The sequence below is a fragment of the Ictidomys tridecemlineatus genome, chromosome 11, assembly GCF_052094955.1.
Source record: "Ictidomys tridecemlineatus isolate mIctTri1 chromosome 11, mIctTri1.hap1, whole genome shotgun sequence".
Lineage (NCBI taxonomy): Eukaryota > Metazoa > Chordata > Mammalia > Rodentia > Sciuridae > Ictidomys > Ictidomys tridecemlineatus.
Genome location: NC_135487.1, coordinates 119,185,120 through 119,204,684, shown reverse-complemented (window position 1 = coordinate 119,204,684; position 19,565 = coordinate 119,185,120). Strand labels below are relative to the sequence as shown.

Below are 19,565 nucleotides of genomic sequence, written 5' to 3'. Positions count from 1 at the left end.
CTTTTGGTAGGGAAGTCATTACTCAGCTCATTTTGGGGACCCTGGTGATGGTCCACTGCTGCTCCAACTTTCTTTGAATATAGAGCAAGACTTGAAGCCATAGCATGTGTTGAATGGGAGAGAACTTGGAATCTTGCCATCTAAGGGGAGAGTAAAGAAATTGGAACAAACTGGAAGAGTAAAGAAACTGGAGGAAAGAAGATTCAAGTGGGACATGATCTTTCCTACACATATTTGATGGATCACCATGTGGAGGAATTAGGTTTGTCAGTAGAGTTCCTCGGGTTTGGAGGAAATATTTTGGTCCAGTATAAAGAATATTTTCTAAAAGTAAAAGATGCTCAGATGTGGGATGGTGAGCCTTGGAAGGCAGTGCATTCCTTATTGCTGCAAGTGTTTGGGCAGGGGCTAGATCAGGGCTTCCCACTCTTGCTCTGTGCCTATGAATTACCTTGGGATCTTGTTAGAAGGTTGGTTCTATTTCAGAGGATCTGGCTTAGGGGCCTGAGACTCTGCGTTTCTGGTAAGTTTCCAGGTGACTCTGACTCTGCTTATTCAGACTCTCTTTAATTTCAATGGAGCTGGCTAACACTTTGGAAGTAATGTTTGTGGAATATGATTCAAGCAGAAAGTAGATGGTCATATAGATGGCTCTCAAGTTTCTATATAATTCTTAGTACATTTAAGAGCAAATTTGCATTGAAGGAAGAATTTCTGGAAGCTTTGAGATGAATGAAGAGAAAATAAAAACAATTTATTTAGTGACTTTTATCCATAAAAGTAATCCCTGCCTGTCTTCCTGTCTGTGAGTTTAGTAATAATTAACAGCAGAAAGGAGGAGGTAAATAACTTATGTGTTTAACATTTAATTAGGAAGTTTTAGAAAGAAGGAAGATGTATTTGAAAAATCACCCACAGCCCTATTGGAACTATTGTTAGATTTCCCTTTGGTAATTTTATCTAGGCACAGGAAGTTATTTTAAATATACTAGAACATTTTTTTAACTCAATGTCTTACGTTAGGGTTACTGATTTGCACATCTCCGGGGGGCATCAAATCAAGCAACCTCAGGAGCATTATTTCCACATATTCTTAGGTGTCCCCTGGAATTAATTACTTAAGACAGTTGCCCTGATAAGTCCTAGGAGAGTTCCCAGCAGATAGTAAACTCTGACTAAATAATTTTCCATGCAATTGTATTTTTGTAAGGATATTGCAAAGCAATTACAAATAAGAACAGAAATAAATGTTAATGTTGAGTAATTGTCTATGTTATATCCTTTATAATGGCAAAATAAACATTGAAAATATAAACACAGGAAACATAAGGATGTGGGTAATTCTAAGTACATATTAACATACAAAACAACAATGATTATATCTCAAAAATTATGTTTTGTATGTTTAAAAATATGAAATTAAAATAATATAAAGGGAATAAATATTAAACTTCAGTAATAATAGGGATGCATTTGTAATTTCTAATGTAGCCACTAAAATAACAGAAAAAAATATTATTTAATTGCTAATGTAATAGAGGAGAGAATGGAATAATAAGAGAATAACTTTTAAAGTCCTCCACCAAAGAAATGTCAGGCTCAGACATTTCACCAGTAAATCCGACTAAATACTTAAGGAGAAAAAGAAGATTAGTCCTACCCAAACATTTCCAGAGAATCACTAAAATGAAAAATACCCTGTAGTGAGTTGAATTGTGACCCTGAAAAGATATGTTCAAGGCTGGGAATGTAGCTCAGGGATGGAGAGCTTGCCTAGCCTGTGTGAGGCACTGAATTCAATCCTTAGCACCACATAAAAATAAACAAATATAATAAAGCCATTCTGTCCATCTACAATTACAAAAAAAAAAAAAATGAAAGAAAAAAGTCATGTTCACCCAGAGTCTTGGAATGTGACTCTGTTTGGAATAGAAGTCCTAGCAAATGTAATTAAGGTAAGAACTTCAAAAGGAGGTCACACTGGATTGGAATGTGCCCTAAATCTACTGATGTGTGTCTTTTGAAGGTGGTAAAGGCACAGACAGGGAAGAGTCATGTGAAGAAGCGGGTAGAAATTGTAGCAATGAAGCCCCAACCCAACAGACTCCACACACTGCCTGGGGCTGCCAGATGCCAACAGAGGTAAAGAGGTTTCTCCCAGAGAGCATTCAGCGCACGTTTGGTTCAGCCAGTTTGTCCTCTTGATTTTAGACTTCTGGCTTGCAGAGCTGTTGGGGAATATTCTGTTGTCTTAAGCCATCAGGTTTGTGGTGATTTGTATGGCACCCCCAGGAAACTAACACACACCCCAACTCATTTTGTGTGGTTAGCACTATCTTGATACCAGACACTTCATAAATACATTCCAAGAAAGGAGACTTACAGGCCCATTTCACTCAGAAACGTAAGCAGGAAAAAAAAAAAAAAGTTAACAGAGTACTAACCTATAATATCCAGCAATATTTTAAAAGAACCAGACTCAATTGCTTCTATTCCAGGAAATCAAAGTGGGTTTGACTTTTGCAGATTAGTACGCTGTCACATCAGACAAGTGAAAATCAACAGCAATAACCGTAAGATTATCTCAACAGACACAGAGAGTGTTGGTAAAATTCAACATCAATTCGTGGTCAAGTGTCTTAGTGAAACAAGTTTAGAATAGTCCTTTTTTGTTTGTTTGTTATTGTATTTTGTTTTTCAGTGCTGGGCTGAGCCCAGGGCCTCCTACTTGCTAGGCAGATGCTCTGTATCACTGGACCTTTACCCCCAGCTCACACTCTTCTATTTTTTAAAAAATTTATTATTTTTTTTTATGTGGTGCTGAGGATTGAACCCAGTGCCTGACACATGCAAGGCAGACAATCTACCACTGAGCTACAGCCCCAGCCCCAGCCCCTCACACTCTTCCTAATGTGGTCAAAGGACCACTACCGAAAACCTCAGCAGAAATCATAATTGAGAGATATTGAAAGTTTTTTTTTCCCCCGGTACCAGGGGTTGAACTTAACCACTAAGCCGCATCCCCAGCCTTTTTTATTTTTTTGTTTTGAGACAGGGTCTTGCTAAATTGCTTAGGGACTAAGCTAAGTTACTGAGGTTGGCTTTGAACTTGCAATCCTCCTGCCTCAGCCTCCCAAGCCACTAGGATTATAGGTGTGCACCACTGCACCCAACACAACTTTCTTTTTGAATTTGGAACCACACAAGGATGTCACTCTTACCATTTCCATTCACCACCGTGTGGCACATCTCAGCAAGTAAAATAAGGCAAGAGAAAGGAAGAGAAGTTCTCTGATTTGTAAATGAACAACTCAGACTAATTTTACAGATGATGCAGTATTTTACAGAGAAAACTGAAACATCTGTAGACAAATTTCTAGAACTTACAAATGGGTTTAGCAATGTGAGATATAAGGTAAATGTAAAAAGAACGATTGTATTTTCATATGTCGATAATAAATTACTAGAAACTAAGCCTTTTAAAAAAGAGAGCATTGTTGAAAATATCCCAAAATATCAAATTCCAAGTAATAAATTATTAAGGACGTAAAGTTCCCTTACTCAGGAAACTATAAAACATCATTTAGGGAAATTAAAGAAAGGAAGGAACTGTCAATTTTTGTGAATTAAAAGACTCATTACAATAAAGATGTAGTTCATCCTCAAGTGGGTCTATGCAATTCTTTTTTAAAAATATTTATTTTTTAGTTGTAGTTGGGCACAATATCTTTATTTTATTTATTTATTTTTGTGTGGTGCTGAGGATCGAACCCAGGGCCTCACCTGTGCTAGGTGAGCGCTCCACTGCTGAGCCACAAACCCCCTCCCCGCCATGCAATTCTAATTAAAATTCTAGTAAGGTCTGGAGAGGGTGAGTTTAACAACTGCTTTTGAAATAAATATAATAATGGTCAAGAAAAAGAACAAGTGGGAAGATTCTTTTGACCAGATGTCAAAATTTATAATACATCTAAAATGAAGATGGTAGAGCACTGGTAGAAGTATATACAAATACATCAATAGGATGGGATATGGCACTTTAAAATAGAATTACACATAGCTGGACGCGACAGCTCATGTCTCTAATCCCAGCGGGAGGCTGAGGCAGGAGGATTGAGAGTTCAAAGCCAGCCTCAGCAAAAGCAAGGCACTAAGCATCTCAGTGAGACCCTGTCTCTAAATAAAATACAAAATAGGGCTGGAGATGTGGCTCAGTGGTCAAATGCCCCTGAGTTGAATCCTCAGTACCAAAAATAAAGTAGAATCACCCTGAGTTATGATAAAGATGACCCAGCAGAGGGGCAAGGACAATCTTTTCAGTAAACATTTAGTAGGATATTCACATGGAAAAAGAATAAAACCTGACCCCTTTTATACCAAACTACAAAAGTCATTTTCAGGTTTATAAAAAATATAAATGTGAAAGAGAAACCATACAGATTTTGGAAGATGATAGAAGAATCTTTTCATTACCTGGGAATCAAGAGAGATTTCTCTGGACACAGAAAGTGTTAACTCTTAAGGAAGAGATTACTAAATTGTTCTATGCTGAAATTAAGAACTTCTCTTTATCAATAGATAGCTCTGAGGAATTTTTAAAAGCAAGTCACAGATGCTACTAGTATAGCTGCCAAAGAGCTCATATCCAAAATATTAAAATCAAGCTATATTAATTCATTTAAAAAGCCTAAAATAAACAAAGGTAAATGATCAAGAGATTTAATAGCCACTTTAAGAAAAAAGGTTTTCATAAAAAGTTGTTTAACTTCTTTACTAATCAAAGAAATGCAAAATGAGACCAAAGAAGACACATCCAACAGTATGTCTAAAATTTGAAATTGATTCTAATTTTTCTTAGCATGTGCAGCAACTGAAATCCATTTATAGATAAGTAAATTGATATGCTTACTTTGAAGATTAATTGGGTCTTTCCAGTCATTTTGAGGAATGCATAGCCCATCATTCAGAAATTCTGATTTTAGGTGTATGCTTGACAAAAATATGAGCACGTATCCACCAGAACACAAGTGTATGAATGTCCATAGTTGCAATTTTCATAATGATCTCCAACTCTAGATAAGCCAAATACTGTTCATCAATATCAACTGGATAAAAAACTTTACTACATTTAGACATTGAGAGTCTATACAGCAAAGAAAATGAGTGCATTATATCTCAGTTTAAAGGGAATATCCAGCAAACAAACAAACAAACAAAAAGAACAAATGAAAGAAAGAAAAAAGCATCAAGGATTATTTGTAAAAGTTAAAAAAAAAAAAAGAACCATATCTCTAGAAGTCAGGATGGTGGTTATCTTGGGGCAAGAGAGAGGGAGGTACTGGCAATGTTCTTTCTATTTCTTGTTTTGGGTATGTAGGTTGTGGTTTTATGATAGACCAATGCAGAAAAATGCCATTTCTGGTCAAATAGGTGGGTGGATTCGATGCAATCCTAGTAGGATTTTTTTTTTTTTTGTAGTACTTAAGAAACTGTCTCTGATTCTAAAATACACATAAAAGTATAAAAGGAAAAGAATAGCCAAAACCTCATGAAGAAAACCAAGATGGGGGTGACCTATTTTCCCAGCTGTCAAGAGGACATTTAAGAGCACTCCACTAAGCTGACATTTACGTGTTGTACCCTTTTTTTGGTATGCATGGCAGGCTGCAGTCAAAAAGGATGCTAGCTAGCGCACAGGAGGTAGTAGCTAGGAAAACACTACAGTGAGGATGGACCTGGTGACCCACACGTGCAAATGCAAGAGATAAGGCGGTTACTCTTGGGTCTTGCTTATGTTTAAAGGGAGATTTGTTTTCAGCAAGTGTAATAAAGCCTCCAGATCACTAGGACAAAGCAGAAATAAGAGCCCTGTCCAAGAAATCTGTCTCCTGGTCCTCAGAAAGGAATTTATTGTCATCGGATGCAATTTTCCAAAGTACTAATCAAAGTTGTCTTTATCTTCACATATTTTACTCCAGAATTTGCTTCCCCCCACCACACTCCCAAAAGTCCTGCTTTTGGCTTATAAATCACCTAGAGTTGATTTCATGTCTGAAAAAGGACAATGGCTCCACATTGGACCACAGTCCTTGCAGCCTCCCTCCCTCTTATATCCAGTGGTATCTGCTCCCCCAATTCCATCGTGTCTCAATTTCCCCATCATTTTCTTCTTAGTCCTGTGATCACAATGCCAGTTTTGCTTTCTTCCATCTCCAATATTCCACTTCAACCACCCTCTTAGCCAGAATCCTTGAGATCCCCCCTTCCCTATCCCTTTTGCTGTCTTCCTAAGCTTGAGTCAGTTCAACAGGTCACGCTATAGCCTTTCCAAACCATCCCCTCTCCTCCTCTCAAACCTGCACCCTTTTCCCCAGAGAAGGAGAGTTTGGTAACAGAGAACTCTGCACTCCTAGAAGGCCCGAGTTGGAAGGAGTCATATGTCATACGTTCACAGCTTGCTCATTTTTTTCTTAGGAAGAAGTAGATGACCAGAAGATCACCCAGTGTTTCCCACTATTTCAAATAATAAACAGCCCCATGTGACACTGGTTTAGTGACCTCCAGGAGAGCTCTGGTTCTTGAACTATCATTCCCTAGTCTCCTCTGCTGTATAACCCACGCAGAGCCATGAATGTCAGACACGAAAGGTGGACTGGCCAGGAATCCTGTGGGAAATATGGCAGGTCCCTCCCAAGGAAAGTAGAGAACTTACACCTGCTTTCTGGACTTGGGCGTAGATAGTAAGGCTTTTTTCTTCCGTGGCTGGTTGGTATTGGTTTTTGTTACCTGGGGGAAAAGAAACCAGAGTGGTTATTTCCCCAGTCCCCAGCCCTGCTCAGAACTGTCTGGTCTTTACTTCCCAATGAAACTCATCTTTCCCCAGGCTACCATAAGAACAAGGTACCGCATCCCAAGCCCCTGAACATGTGTCATAGGATGCTGGGTTCGTTTCTTGATCTCTCTAGGCCTCTTTCCCTACCTGAAAAATGAAATTTGAAATACCTGCCTCATGGGGCCTATTGTGGTCATTACGAAATATTCTTGTAAAGTTCTTAGAACAGGGCCCAGCACACAGTAAATGCCCAGTAAGTGTTCAGTAGAGTTCTCATTGGTGTGCCATTCAGTTATTATAATGTCCATCATTTATGGGCCTATCTGCTCTTCTAGTAGGATTCCAAGTTCTTTGAAGTCAGGGCAGGTTTATTTATACCTCTTTTGCTTCCTCCAGCTGGTAGATGCTGCTTCACTCACAGCTTGCTGACATATTTCTGGAGGATGTGTGTATGTGGAGGGTGTATGCGTGGATGTGAAGGGTGATACTATAGAAGGATGGTCTACCTGGGACTGTTTGGAAAATATAATTGTACAGTCATTCTACTCCTCTATCTGGAAAGTTTGCTCAGGACCTAGATTCTCTGTAAATTAATCACTTTTAAATGTTACTTTTTAACCAATTTAGGAAGTTTTCTTTTAAAATTATGAGTAATCCACTCTCATTACAAAACATTAAATTACAAAGAAATTGTATAATGTAAAAAGTAAAGTCCCTCTCCCTAATCAACCCAGTTTCATTCCCAGAAGTGACCACTTTTAAAAGTTTGATGTCTGCCCTTCTAGACTAGCTCTGTGAAATATAGTACTTTCTGTGATGATGGAAATGTTCCAGAATTGCACAGTCTAATACAGGCAATAGCCCTAAGTGGCAACTGAGCACTTGAAATGTGGCTAATGCAACTGGAAAACTCTATTTTATATCTTATTTAAGTCAAATTAAATTAACTCGTGAGGTGGCAGGCTGATTGTTGGAGCCTGAGTTTGGTCCAGACCAGTCTGGGCAACATAGGGAGCCCCTGTCTCCAAAAGAAATAATAAATAAATATTACTAGCTACATGTGACTATTGAACAGTGTAGTTCTGGACATTCGCTATATTTATATAGGTTTTAGTTTGTTCGTTTTACACAAATGGTGTCATACATGTTTTCTCTATAACTTAACCTCTTTACTTAAAAGTGTTTTCAGTATCCTGGTGTGTTGTGCTACTGAACTACATCTCAGACCTTTTAATTATTTTCTTTTGAGACTGAGTCTTGCTAAGTTTCCCAGGCTGGCTTTGAATCTGTGATCCTCCAGCTTCAGCCCCCTGAGTTACTGGGGTCATAGGCGTGTGCCACTGTGCCTGTCCTTATTCATTTGAATGTTGCTTATCGTTTGCATATATCAAGCAGAACTGAGAATGGTGGGAAACTCACAGACTGAAGCACAGAGGACTTTTAGGGTAGTATTATAAAATCCAGGCAGAGGTAATAAAGGGGCTTGGCCCAGAGGAAATCATACTCTTTCGGGTAAACATTTTTAACACTGATGAATTTATCCTCTTAAGTGTGTTTCTGAGAGATTGGCTCAGAGGAGAAGTCCACTTTTATCTGAGAGGGGAAGTCCCAGTGTGTATGTTGTGAATGTGGTGGAATGTGCTGCATGATGGTGTGAATTTGGGGAAAGAAATGGTGGGCAGCCCCAGAGAAATTTCAAGGAATTCAAAAGAAGTCAGTGCATGATTTTCCTGTGTGTGTATGGGAATGGCATGGCTCCAACTTCACTGTTGTCAGAGAACAAGAGAGTGAAATAGAGGGTGATGCTGAGGGGTGACCAGAAGCAGTTGGAGGTGGTGGAGGGATGGATGCAAGGCAGATCTGTGAAATATATCCTTTTGATTCAAATACATGTGTGTTTGCAAAGTTAGGTAAGGCTGCCTAGCACTGTCCTGAGCGCTGTATCCTAGGGGATATGAGTAGAGAAGGTTCCAGTCCTCACAGACTTCCAAACTTTTAGGTCAGCTCAGGATGAAATTTTGAATTGGAGAATTCAGTCCTAAATGGTCAAACAAGTGGAAAAAGAGCAGCTGACTCAAAAAAACAAAAACAAAAACCAAAAAACCCACCACGGGCTCAATATAATTTAGTCTCTGATTCTCGTCCCCCCCCCCCCCCCCATCCCAGTGCCAGAGCAGGTTTTCAGGAGCCAGTTCAACTTGGGCTCAAAGCCAGCAAGGTCTTAGGATCTAATGAAAGAGGTCTTGATCTTAGAATTGGGGCATCTTATTCTAGCCACTAGCTATGTGACACGTTGCACAAAATGTCCTTTTCAGCTCTACCTGAAGCAGAAAAGTATCCTATGTTACCATGATTTCAAGTATTTTAAACTTGCTATAAGTACTATTTGTGTGTGTGTGTGTGTGTGTGTGTGTGTGTGTGTGTGTGTGTGTGTGTTGCTGGGGATAGAACCCAGGGCCTCATACATTGCTAGGCAAGTGCTCTACCACTGAGCTACATCCCCAGCCCTCTAAGTACTACTTTTAGATTCTTCTGATGCAGCCCTCAGATGGCAATGGAATTTAAACACTGATGTTTTAACTCGTGTACATCAAGAGATTTATTTGTGTGTGTGTGTGTGTGTGTGTGTGTGTGTGTGTGTGTGTGTGTATGTATCACTCTTGGAAGCCACTGTGTTTGGTATTTCCTGCATATTGACTTAACAATCAACACCACAATACCATGAAGTACATAACATCAACCCCATTTTGCAGATAAGCAATGAGTCATTTGCTTGGTTTACACGGCTCATCAGTAGCAAAGTCCACATTTGAATGTAAGTTTGTCTAAAGCCGAAGCCTATGTTGGTAGCCAGTGTATTTTCCTGGAGCTGAAATTACCAGAGAGTCCATTAGGACTCTTCAAAATTAGGCTGCATTCTGGAGACGATACCATTAGAAGGTGCCATTAGATGATACTATTAGAAGCTGCAGTTTTGTGGAGGGTCAACTAAATGTAGGTTTGGACACCAGTTTGAAGCTGACTTTGTGTTTACAAGGAATAAATAGTGACTGGAGATGGGGATGGGTGTGTTGGTTGGCAGAGATGTGGTGGGCTGGGAAGCACTGTTTTCTTCGGAGCTCAAGCAGGTGATGAGTAGAATGTGTTTGAGGAAAGCAGGGGTCTGAATCCCAGCGCCTTTGCTAACTAGGTTAATGGGTGAGTCCATCTGGGTTTTCTCATCCCTAGTATCTCATTGTTTCCTTATAATAGAAGCCACGTGTGGTTGCCCCACCCCCATACCTTAGGTTCTCAACAGAATTTCTCTCTGAATCACCCACTCCTCCTCCCCCATTGCCTCCCCAGCCAAGTCTTAGATGGAGGAAATGAGAAAAAGTAGGCAGATGTGCTGCGATCTAGATTTTTTTTTTTTATATATATAAGCAAAACCAACATCAGATTGCTGAGGTAAGGGCTTTTCTAAGAAGATTGTTATGTGGATAACATTGATCTGCTTGAGAAGGGGATCCATCACTGGCTGCATTGCTGATATGAGCACGGGAGGGCCAGGCAGGACATTTGTCCTGGTCTCAGGGCAGGATATTCTGGTTCCAGTGTGGGTCGGTGACAGTGTGGCCTAGGGAAGCACACTGCTCTGAGATATTGAGTCATAAGATAATTTGCAGGAGTGGCCAGGAGAGAATACCTGTTAACACTTAAGTACAGAAAAATAATTGAGCCTTATTGGTTTCAGTCTCCTGGGAATTATTATTTTTTTTTTTTTTGATACTAGGGATTGAACTCAAAGACACTCTACCACTGAGCTACATCTCCAGTCTTTTATAGTTTTTTTTTTAAAAAATTTAATAATTTAATTATTTTATTTTATTTTATTTTTTGGGTAATTTCCCCAGACTGGCAATCTTCCTGCTTCAGCCTCCCAAGTCACTGGGATTACAGGGGTGAGCCACTGCACCTGGTTTATCCTGGGAAAAACTTTGTAGGAGATCCAAGAATTCTCTGAATTCTCCTCTCTAATGAATACTGTCAAGCCTCTCTTCTGGACCCCTTCAGCATTGCTGGGCATATCTCCACTGAGTCGAAACTGCATAATGTTTCCCACATTACACACCTCTGGCTCTTTTCTCTATTATTCCCAGAGGTTGGTATGGAGGATCAAGACACGTTGAATTCCATGGAATTGAGCAAGGTCCCAGGAGATGTTTATTTAGTGTTTTTCAAAAGTGGCTCCACATAGAACGCTGCAGTGGTGAGAGCAAGTCTAGGCTTGTGGGGAGAGGTCCTCTGCTTACCTAAGAGTCTAGTAAGAATCTCTCTACTGTCCAGACACCTACCTCTTCTTCTCCACAGGAGGATTACCACTTCAATAGTCATGATGACGCCCACCATGCCTCCTAGCAACAGTCCAGCAAACAGTCCCCATTGTCTTGATTCTGAAAAAAATTCAAAAGGGCAATCTCAAAAGCATTGCAAGTTTACAAACATCCCACGACCAAGCGGGAAGACTGGGCTTTCTGTTCTGTTCCAAGAGGAGTTATTCATTTACGGGTTTTTGTTGTTGTTGTTGTTGGGAGTTTGTTTTTCCTGATATTGAACTCATGGGCATTTTGTCACTGAACTACTATTTATTATTTTGAGACAGAGTCTCACTAAGTTGCTCTTTTGGGCCTTGCTAGGTTGCTGAGATGGGCCTCAAACTTGTGATCCTGCTGCCTCGCTGGGATTACAGGGGTTGCTGCATACCCTGCTTTGTTTACTAGATTTTAAAGGTCAGCTTTAGACCACTGAAGATTTCCTTGTTTTCTTACCCTCATTTCATTCACTATACTTGACTTTCCATATTCCTAATCTCCATAGATTATTTTTCTATTAAAATGCTTCATTTCCTCTTCAATCTACCATGTCTAAAATGAAACGTACCTTTATCTCTGCCCCATTTCTATTTTTAAATTTCTAATGAGTCCCATATCCATTTTGGGTCAAAAAGAACTTTTGCTCGTTCTGCATGCTATCCCCATGCCCTCACACCATTCTCATGAGACACTGGGAAAAGGAAAAAAAAAAATCTGCTCTTTATTTTAAAAAATAAACACAACAGTACTATTATTGTCCTTTAATGCAAATAACTATGTTGAACTCATCAGACCTGAACTAGAAGAAAAGCATGTCGTTTTTCCTCTCACTTACTGTCATGTTTAAAATTAGCCAGGCTCAGCCAGGCCCCAAATCAGAGAGTCAGCTTTATAACTTTCTCTCCATTAGCCACTTTACCAAATCCTTTTGAAACCAGGAGCAACACTTTGGAAACTAGTGGATGAGACCTCCTGCCCCGGTAGATAGGACGTACAGTTCAGTAATATCAGGCAATTATTAAGTGCATACAGTTGGTCAGATGTTTGTGCTGGTGTGCATTTGTGTACTGATGTATTTGATTGTCACAATAATATTACAGGGTAGATACTCTCATTCTTCCCATTTTATGGATAGGGAAGCAGGCATGGAGAACCTCAAGAACTAGAACTTGGTCTAGGAGTAGAAGTACAGCTGCCTGCTAAAGACAGAGAGTTACACCAGGGTGATGAACAGTGGGGGTCGACCTAAAGCAATATGCGTCCATGTAATAGCGCTGAATTTCTCCAGCACAAACACGAGGTGTTAATGTGAATGGATAAGGGTGACTTTTAAGGATGATTGTGGAACAAGCCTGCTTTTTGTCGAACCGGTGAGGGATTTGTTGGGAAGACACAGAAAGGAAGGAAGAGGTAGGTTACAAAGGAACTGAGTCATTACAGAACAAGTCAGGTGTTTACAGAACTGGCCAAAATATAGACTGAGATCTCATTGAATTGATAAACGGCATCGCACCAAGATCCAATAGGGCCTCCAGCCAATAGCTACCCAGAACTTTCCTTCTGGGTTTGAAAAGATTCTTTTCTTCCTGGGCTTTTCATACATCAAGTCATCTCAGGGTATCTGATTGAACTGACTGGTGAAAAACTCGGTTACAGATTCTCTTCCCCAAATTAAACATATGTGAACCCTGCCAAATACCAACTTCAACAGTCATATGATTTGATCAAAAAAGTTTAGGGGTAAACAGAAAGTTCTAAGAAGACTTCTGATTTTTGTCTAAAGCATGAGATTTGGAATCACTGCGGAGGCCGTAGGTATCCTGTGAGCTGTTCCACTCTGAAAAGTCACTCTGACTGGTTTATGGTGACTGAGAACCCTAGTGCTGGGAGGTGTGGATGTGTCAGAGAGAGGGTATCCTTGGTTCAGGGCTTACGCTCTCCACACCAGGGACCCACGGAGAAACCTCCCCAGCACTAAGATAAGAAGCAGAGCCAGCGGCCCAAGCTTCTTTCATCAGCCCAGAGAACTGACCTAGCAAAATTGTTATAGTAGCACTTACTATTCTGAGACTATTTCCTCTTTCTTTTTCTATTGTATGTATTTTGGGAACTTCCAAAACAGCAGTTAGTTTGAAAACCAACCCCTGAACCACTTACAGTGTTTTAAAAGTTAATATTTCTCCTGAATTTCACTTGAGATCAAAACCCAATAGCAACCTACAAGGGGATGCTTCTAAGGATTGCCTGCCAGCTCAGCCTTTCTACTCCCCCCTGGGGTCTCCTGCTCTCAGTTCTGTCCCTCACCCTCCTCCACACATAGACGGACAGTAATAGACACATCGCCAGGCTCTGAAGACATGAAAATACCAGCCCTCCAGCCCTCTCTGTCTTTTCCAGGATCTCATTGATCCAAAATCAATCGGCTACTTTTGTCCTATGACCAAAAAAAAAAAAAGAATGATCAGCCTCTGGCAGCAAAGCCATGTCTGAAAGATGATCTGACCATGATCCTGAAAGATAGTTCATCAGCTAGTTTTTCCTCCAGTCTTTGGATATAAATATGAATATATTTGGGGGTTTAAGTGACAGAACCATAGGTTTTTAAAAACAAAACTGAAAGAAGTACATACTGTGTTCGTTTCGCCAATTTTATGTCGGGGAAACAGACTCAGACTCGTGTACCTAGAGCCCCAGAAAAAGTTGTTGGCCAAACGGGGTGAGATGAGAGCTGCAGATTTTGTAGATTTTGAGTTAGCCTCTGGGGATGGGATCCCCACTAGAAAAGCGGTGGTAGACTCTGATGCTTGGGGAGACCTCTTAAGCCTAAAGTCAATCCATCCCTTCACCATCCTCCATCTAACAGGCACCCACTCCTGATCCCATACTGCACTCCATATCCTCCTTCCTGGAGCACCTTGGCTGTCCACCATGCCCGCCCAGCCTCAAAGCTCAGATCACGCTTATGTCCTCTGTATCTCCTTCCCTGGCCACCCTGTCCTCTTCATTCTTCCCTCTTCACTGGGCTCCTTCAGCATCTGTGTTTTGGCAACATTATCTTTGCCATGGAGACCCCTTTCCGTGATGGCATTTGGAGCCGGACAGATGGACTCAAATTCTTTCACTTGCTAGCTCTGTGCCTCACGTAAGCCGTTCTAGCCTCTGGGGTCTTAGTTTTCTCATCAGTAAAATGATAATAATGATATTCAGCTTGCAGAGTTGTTCTGATGAATCAGGACAGTGATGCGTGGAATATGCTGAGTGATACCTGGAATCCATCACCTGGTTAATTAAATATCAACTACTTCTGTAATCATCAATTCCCTAACTAGGTGTTCGGTTCTTAGAGGCCAGAGACCAACTCTTAAACAGTACGTCTTTTGCAATTTTCTCAGTACTGGTACAAAATAAGTCCTCAAAACCAGGCACAGTGGTATGTATGTACCTGTAATCAAGAGACTCAGGTAAAGTGCAGTGGCTCACACCTGTAATCCCAGCAGCTCAAGAGGCTGAGGTAGGAGGATCCCAAGTTCAAAGCTAGTCTCAGCAATTTAGTGTGATTGTCTCAAAATAAAATACAAAAAGGGCTGGGGTTGCGGCCCAGTGGCTAAGTGCCCCTGGGTTCAATCCCTAGTACCAAAGAGAGAAAGAGAGGGTGGGGGAGGGAGAGATGGATAGAGATACTTGGGAGTATGAGACAGGCCCTGGGCAATTTGTGAGACCCTGTCTCAAAACAAACAATTAAAAGGGCTGGGAGATGTATCTCCGTGGTACAGTACCCCTGGGTTCTGCCAACAAAACCAATCTACACATACACAAACAAAACCAAACCATAACAAGTCCTCAGTAAATTCCTGTTGGTTGATTGGAAGGGTGGAGAGATAGGTTTGATCTCAAGTCCAAAGGAGTCTCTTCACTGATGTACAAATACCTCAGTTCCATCTCATCCATTGCTTATGACTTAGTTTTCCTACCTGAATAACAGGCCAAAGTGTTTCTGCACTTGGTGCCCATCTACTTGGTGCTATTCTCTAATTATGATATTGATATGGAAGCTAAATGTCAGGGACTCTATGCTCCTAGCAAAAGCCACAAGTGTGGCAAAGTGCTGCTTTTCTAGCTTGTTGAGATCAGCTGCCCATAGTTTCGGAGAGCCATTTCTTCATGATCCTCTAAGTCTTTGCTTCTGTAGCTCCACTTGTTCTGCTCTATGCAGGCTTGGGTGCAATGTTCAGTCCCTACATCAGTTTCCACACCAAACAAAAGCAAAACCAAAAAACCCAACCTCAGAAATTTTGTGGGTTTAAATTCTCTACTGAAGATTTGAAGTATCACGGGGAGCTGATTCTAATGTGAACCAGAATGCTTTTACCATCTGATGGACTCAGAGCTTTGCTTTCTGTTCCTATTTCTGAATGAGCAATATCCTCCCCTTTTTTTCCTACAGAGCCTCCAACATTCACCTGGATTTCTTGGTGTTCTCTTATTCTGCTTCCTAGTATTTATTAGAGTACTATCCGAAACGAATAATGTTACCTTCCAAAGAGCAACTCTAGTAATGGTTTCTTTAATAGGATAAGATTTTTCAGTCTGGGCCTGAACAGTGGTACGAGCCTGTAATCCCAGCAATTCAGGAGGCTAAGGCAGGAGGATCAAAAGTTCGAGGTCTGCCTCAGTAACTTAATGAGGCCCTAAGAAATTTAATGAGACCCTGTCTTAAAAATAAAAACATAAATAGGGCTGGGGATGTAGCTCAGTGTGTGTGGGGGACAACACCCTGGGTCCAATCCCAAGTACCCACCCCCCAAAAAAAATCAATCAGATGAAGTATAGAAATCCCACTGAGATTGAAATTTCATAAAAGTGGACTCAGTACTTTGTTCTTTATTTGCATTTCTAATTCCATCTGATACAGTATAGGACAGGGACCATTCTATGTGCACTAGATGGACTTAATTTATACTAAAGGTCATATGAATGAATCTGGAAAAAGACTAATGTAACCTTTTGTTAAGAATTATCAGAGTGCTAAATATAAGAAGGTTGTCAGGTACAGCGGTACACACCTGCAATTCCAGTGACAAGGATGGCTGACGCAGATTCCAAGTTCAAGGTCAACGTTAGCAATTTAGGGCAAACTTGTCTCAAAGTTAAAAAGGGAGTGGGGCTAGGGATGTCGCTCAGTGGTAAAGTGCCCCTGGGTTCAATCCCCAGTTCCAATTAATGAGTAAGTAAGAAGGTATTAGAAGGAATGCAGAGTCACCTTCTAAATTTCCCAAGGCTAGAGTTGAAGGGAAGGAGCTAGGGCCTACTGTGGCATATGCTTTATAATTTAAAAATAATGGAGCCAGGAGGAAAGCATATGTCTGTGTTCTCAATATGCCACTCATGGTCCCCATGGTCTCTCTTTGTGTTCAGTAATATAATAAGGACACTCAGAATGGTGACTCTCAGAAATCAGATAAAAGTTGTCTTTGGGTCCACAATCCTACCATCTTTCAGAAGGAAATACTACATGACATTCTTTTTTTTTTATTTTTATTTTGGTAATGGGGGTTGAACCCCAGCATGCTCTACCACTGAGCTACACTTTTTTTGTTTTGAGACAGTGTCTTGCTAAGTTGTGTAGGGGCTTGCTGAGTTGCCCAGACTGACCTTGGAACTTGCAATCCTCTTGCTTCAACCTCCAAGTAGCTGGGATCCCAGGTGTGCACCACCTCATCTGAGTACATGAACATTCTTGAACCAGAGGTTTGGGGCTTTTCCTTTGGAACCTTTTAGAAGCAGCTGAGCAGGCTGGCTGAGAACTCTTGTGCTATTTATGAGGGATACTTTGCATGGGTCTCCACCCTGTGATCCTTTCTCCCTGGGCTGTGGTTTCCATGAGATGAGCTAGCTGGTCGACAGCCACACCTCCAAGGAGAAGGCCAGAGGCCTCCCTTTTTTTTAAAAAAAAATCTCTCAAAGTCTGTTGCCACAGAAACACAAAAGCTTTTCTTTCTTCTCAAGTCCCCAAACCGTATTTTTAAAGGAAGATAAGAAAACAAAACAAAAAAAAAAGAATCTGAGAAACAAATCTAGTTCACCTCAGAGATGCCGAGATGCTCACGTAACGGTCTGAGAGTACCGGATCTCTTTCCTGCCTTTCATGTGGTTCTGTCAACAGGGCTGCCAACATGGAACCCATCTCCTTGAAGAAGTCAACTATCTTCAAGAGGTGCCTTCTTGTTGGCGTCTGTTTCCACTTAGAATCGGGGGTGGAGAAAGGGTCCTCAGGAACTATAAGCAAATTTAAGGTCCAGGACCATCCAACTAAACATTTTTGCAGAATCCACGCCTTCTGGAAAAATCCTTCACACCTGCCTATCCTACCCAGATTGTGTACAGGGTAGTGGTGCCCACAGGGACATTTCTCCCAAAGTCAGTCTCAGCAATTTAGGGAGAAGGCACTTGGCAACTCAGCCAGACACTCTCTCTAATAAAATATTTTAAAAAGGGCTGGGGGTGTGACTCAGTGGTTAAGCACCCCTGGGTTCAATCCTCAGTATATCTATATATAAGAGCTCCATACTTGAAGAAATGGGTTAAAGCTCACTGGCAAGTGTCTCTCTTTTCTTCCACTGAGTTAATCAGATTTGCTAAGCCAGCAATTTTGCTAATCTCCTAAAAAAGTTCTAAAACCCTTTCAAGATGAACATCTGGGGACATTCCCTTTTAGTTGATTTGTTTAGGGTTTTATATCAACCATCCTAGCACAGATAGAACTATTTCAAAACACGGCAATGAAGGGCAGCAGCAAGTCACACACTGTCTACTGTTGAACCACCTCAATGTGCCTCACGTGACCTTGACAAAGGATCTTGTAGCACCCAAGGATTTGGATTTTTGCAATAAAGATGCCTCATTATAATAGACATTAAAGTGTTCCTCACTGAAGCAGTGAATTGGAACAGGGTGGTTGGATGTATAACTAAGATCATGGATAAATGTCACTTTAATATTTTTTCAAGATGCAAACATGTTTTTGCATGGTTTACTTTAACTGAGTCCTGTCAAAAGACAGTGCTGACGTCAAGTCCCATTTGGTCTCATGGCACCATGAACAACTTTTGAGTTTTTCATTAATGAAAGTAGAAAATGTCTTATAGAGTCAGGATCTTAATTATTAGATGGCAACCTCTAATAAACCCACAAACCCCACCACCATTTAATCCCAAAGCTAGATTTTCCCGTTGAACACACTATGAAAAAAGTCTTTGTTAAACCGACAGTCACTGTTTTGGCCGGGGCCTGATTCTCTAGTGACGGATGACTGCGATAATGTCTCCCTCCCCCACCCATAACTAGTTCCTCTTTCTTCTGCCTCTTTTTTTTACCCCAGTCTATTCCACTGAATTTTATCCTTGAAATTCAAAACTGAATGGCTACTCCTCCATCTAAAACGCTATTAGAACCTATCACCTACAGGGGCATATACAGCAAGTCCCTCATGTATCTGCTTTTCCCCTGCCTGGAGTCTCTTTGGACAGCTTGGTTAATTTTTTTATTCTTCAATACCCATTTTTGTCTCTTTTGTGTTCTCTGATCCCTTGAGATGGTGTTTTCCCTTCCCTCTTCTTTGCCTTGTACATGTTTCTGTTTTGCAATTATCATACAATATAACCTCAGATAATTATTTGTTTAGAGAACTACCTCCTTCCTTAAAGATAAGGATCGTGTCTTTTAATCTTTGTGTGCTCAGCACCTTGCCCAATGTTGGGACATAGTTAAAACCTCAAGAAAAGTTTTGTTAAACTAAGCACAGTGTTTTAAAAATTAGTACTATTCCTTTGCAGACACAATTTAGTGTACCAATAAAACCGATTTCAGTGATGTAGGCAACCTGGTGTGATGGGAAGAGCATATGGCAAACCAGCTGCGTGACCTGGTTTGGATGTGGTGTGCTGTGATGCCCTGGCTCTGGGGGATGGGGGGTGGGGAGGATCACTACTCGTTTTATGGGTTGAATTGCGTTACCCTCGCATTCATATGTTGTAGTCCTTAGAATGTGACTTTCTTTGGAGACAGGGTCTTTACAGAGATAATCAAGTTAAAAAGATAAGTCCATTAGGGTGATGTTGTGGGTTCGATTGTGCTTCTCACCCCACCCATCTCATATGTGGAAGCAGTAATTCTGAACAGTAATTCAGAATGTGACTGTATTGGGGGATAAGGTTTTTACAGAGGTGATTAAGTTTCAGTGAGGTCCTTAGTGTGGGCTCTGGTCTAATTTGACTAGAGTCCTTTGGAGAGGACATCTGCATACGCAGAGACACCAGGATGCACAGGCACAAAGGAAAGACCATGTGTGAACAGGGTGAGAAGGTGACCTTCTGCAAGCCGAG

At 40.8% G+C, this 19,565-nt stretch overlaps 1 protein-coding gene across 1 annotated transcript in view; it reads right to left on the bottom strand.

Moving 5' to 3' along the window:
- Slamf1 (signaling lymphocytic activation molecule family member 1) overlaps positions 1-19,565 on the bottom strand; it is a 37,922-nt gene that overhangs the window by 4,929 nt on the left and 13,428 nt on the right. Inside the window, exons 4-5 of the mRNA XM_005339361.4 lie at positions 11,167-11,265; positions 6,713-6,786 (exon numbers count right to left, since the gene is read on the bottom strand). Of these exons, the coding sequence (XP_005339418.2) occupies positions 6,713-6,786; positions 11,167-11,265 (173 nt within the window). The remainder of the gene's footprint in view (positions 1-6,712; positions 6,787-11,166; positions 11,266-19,565) is intronic.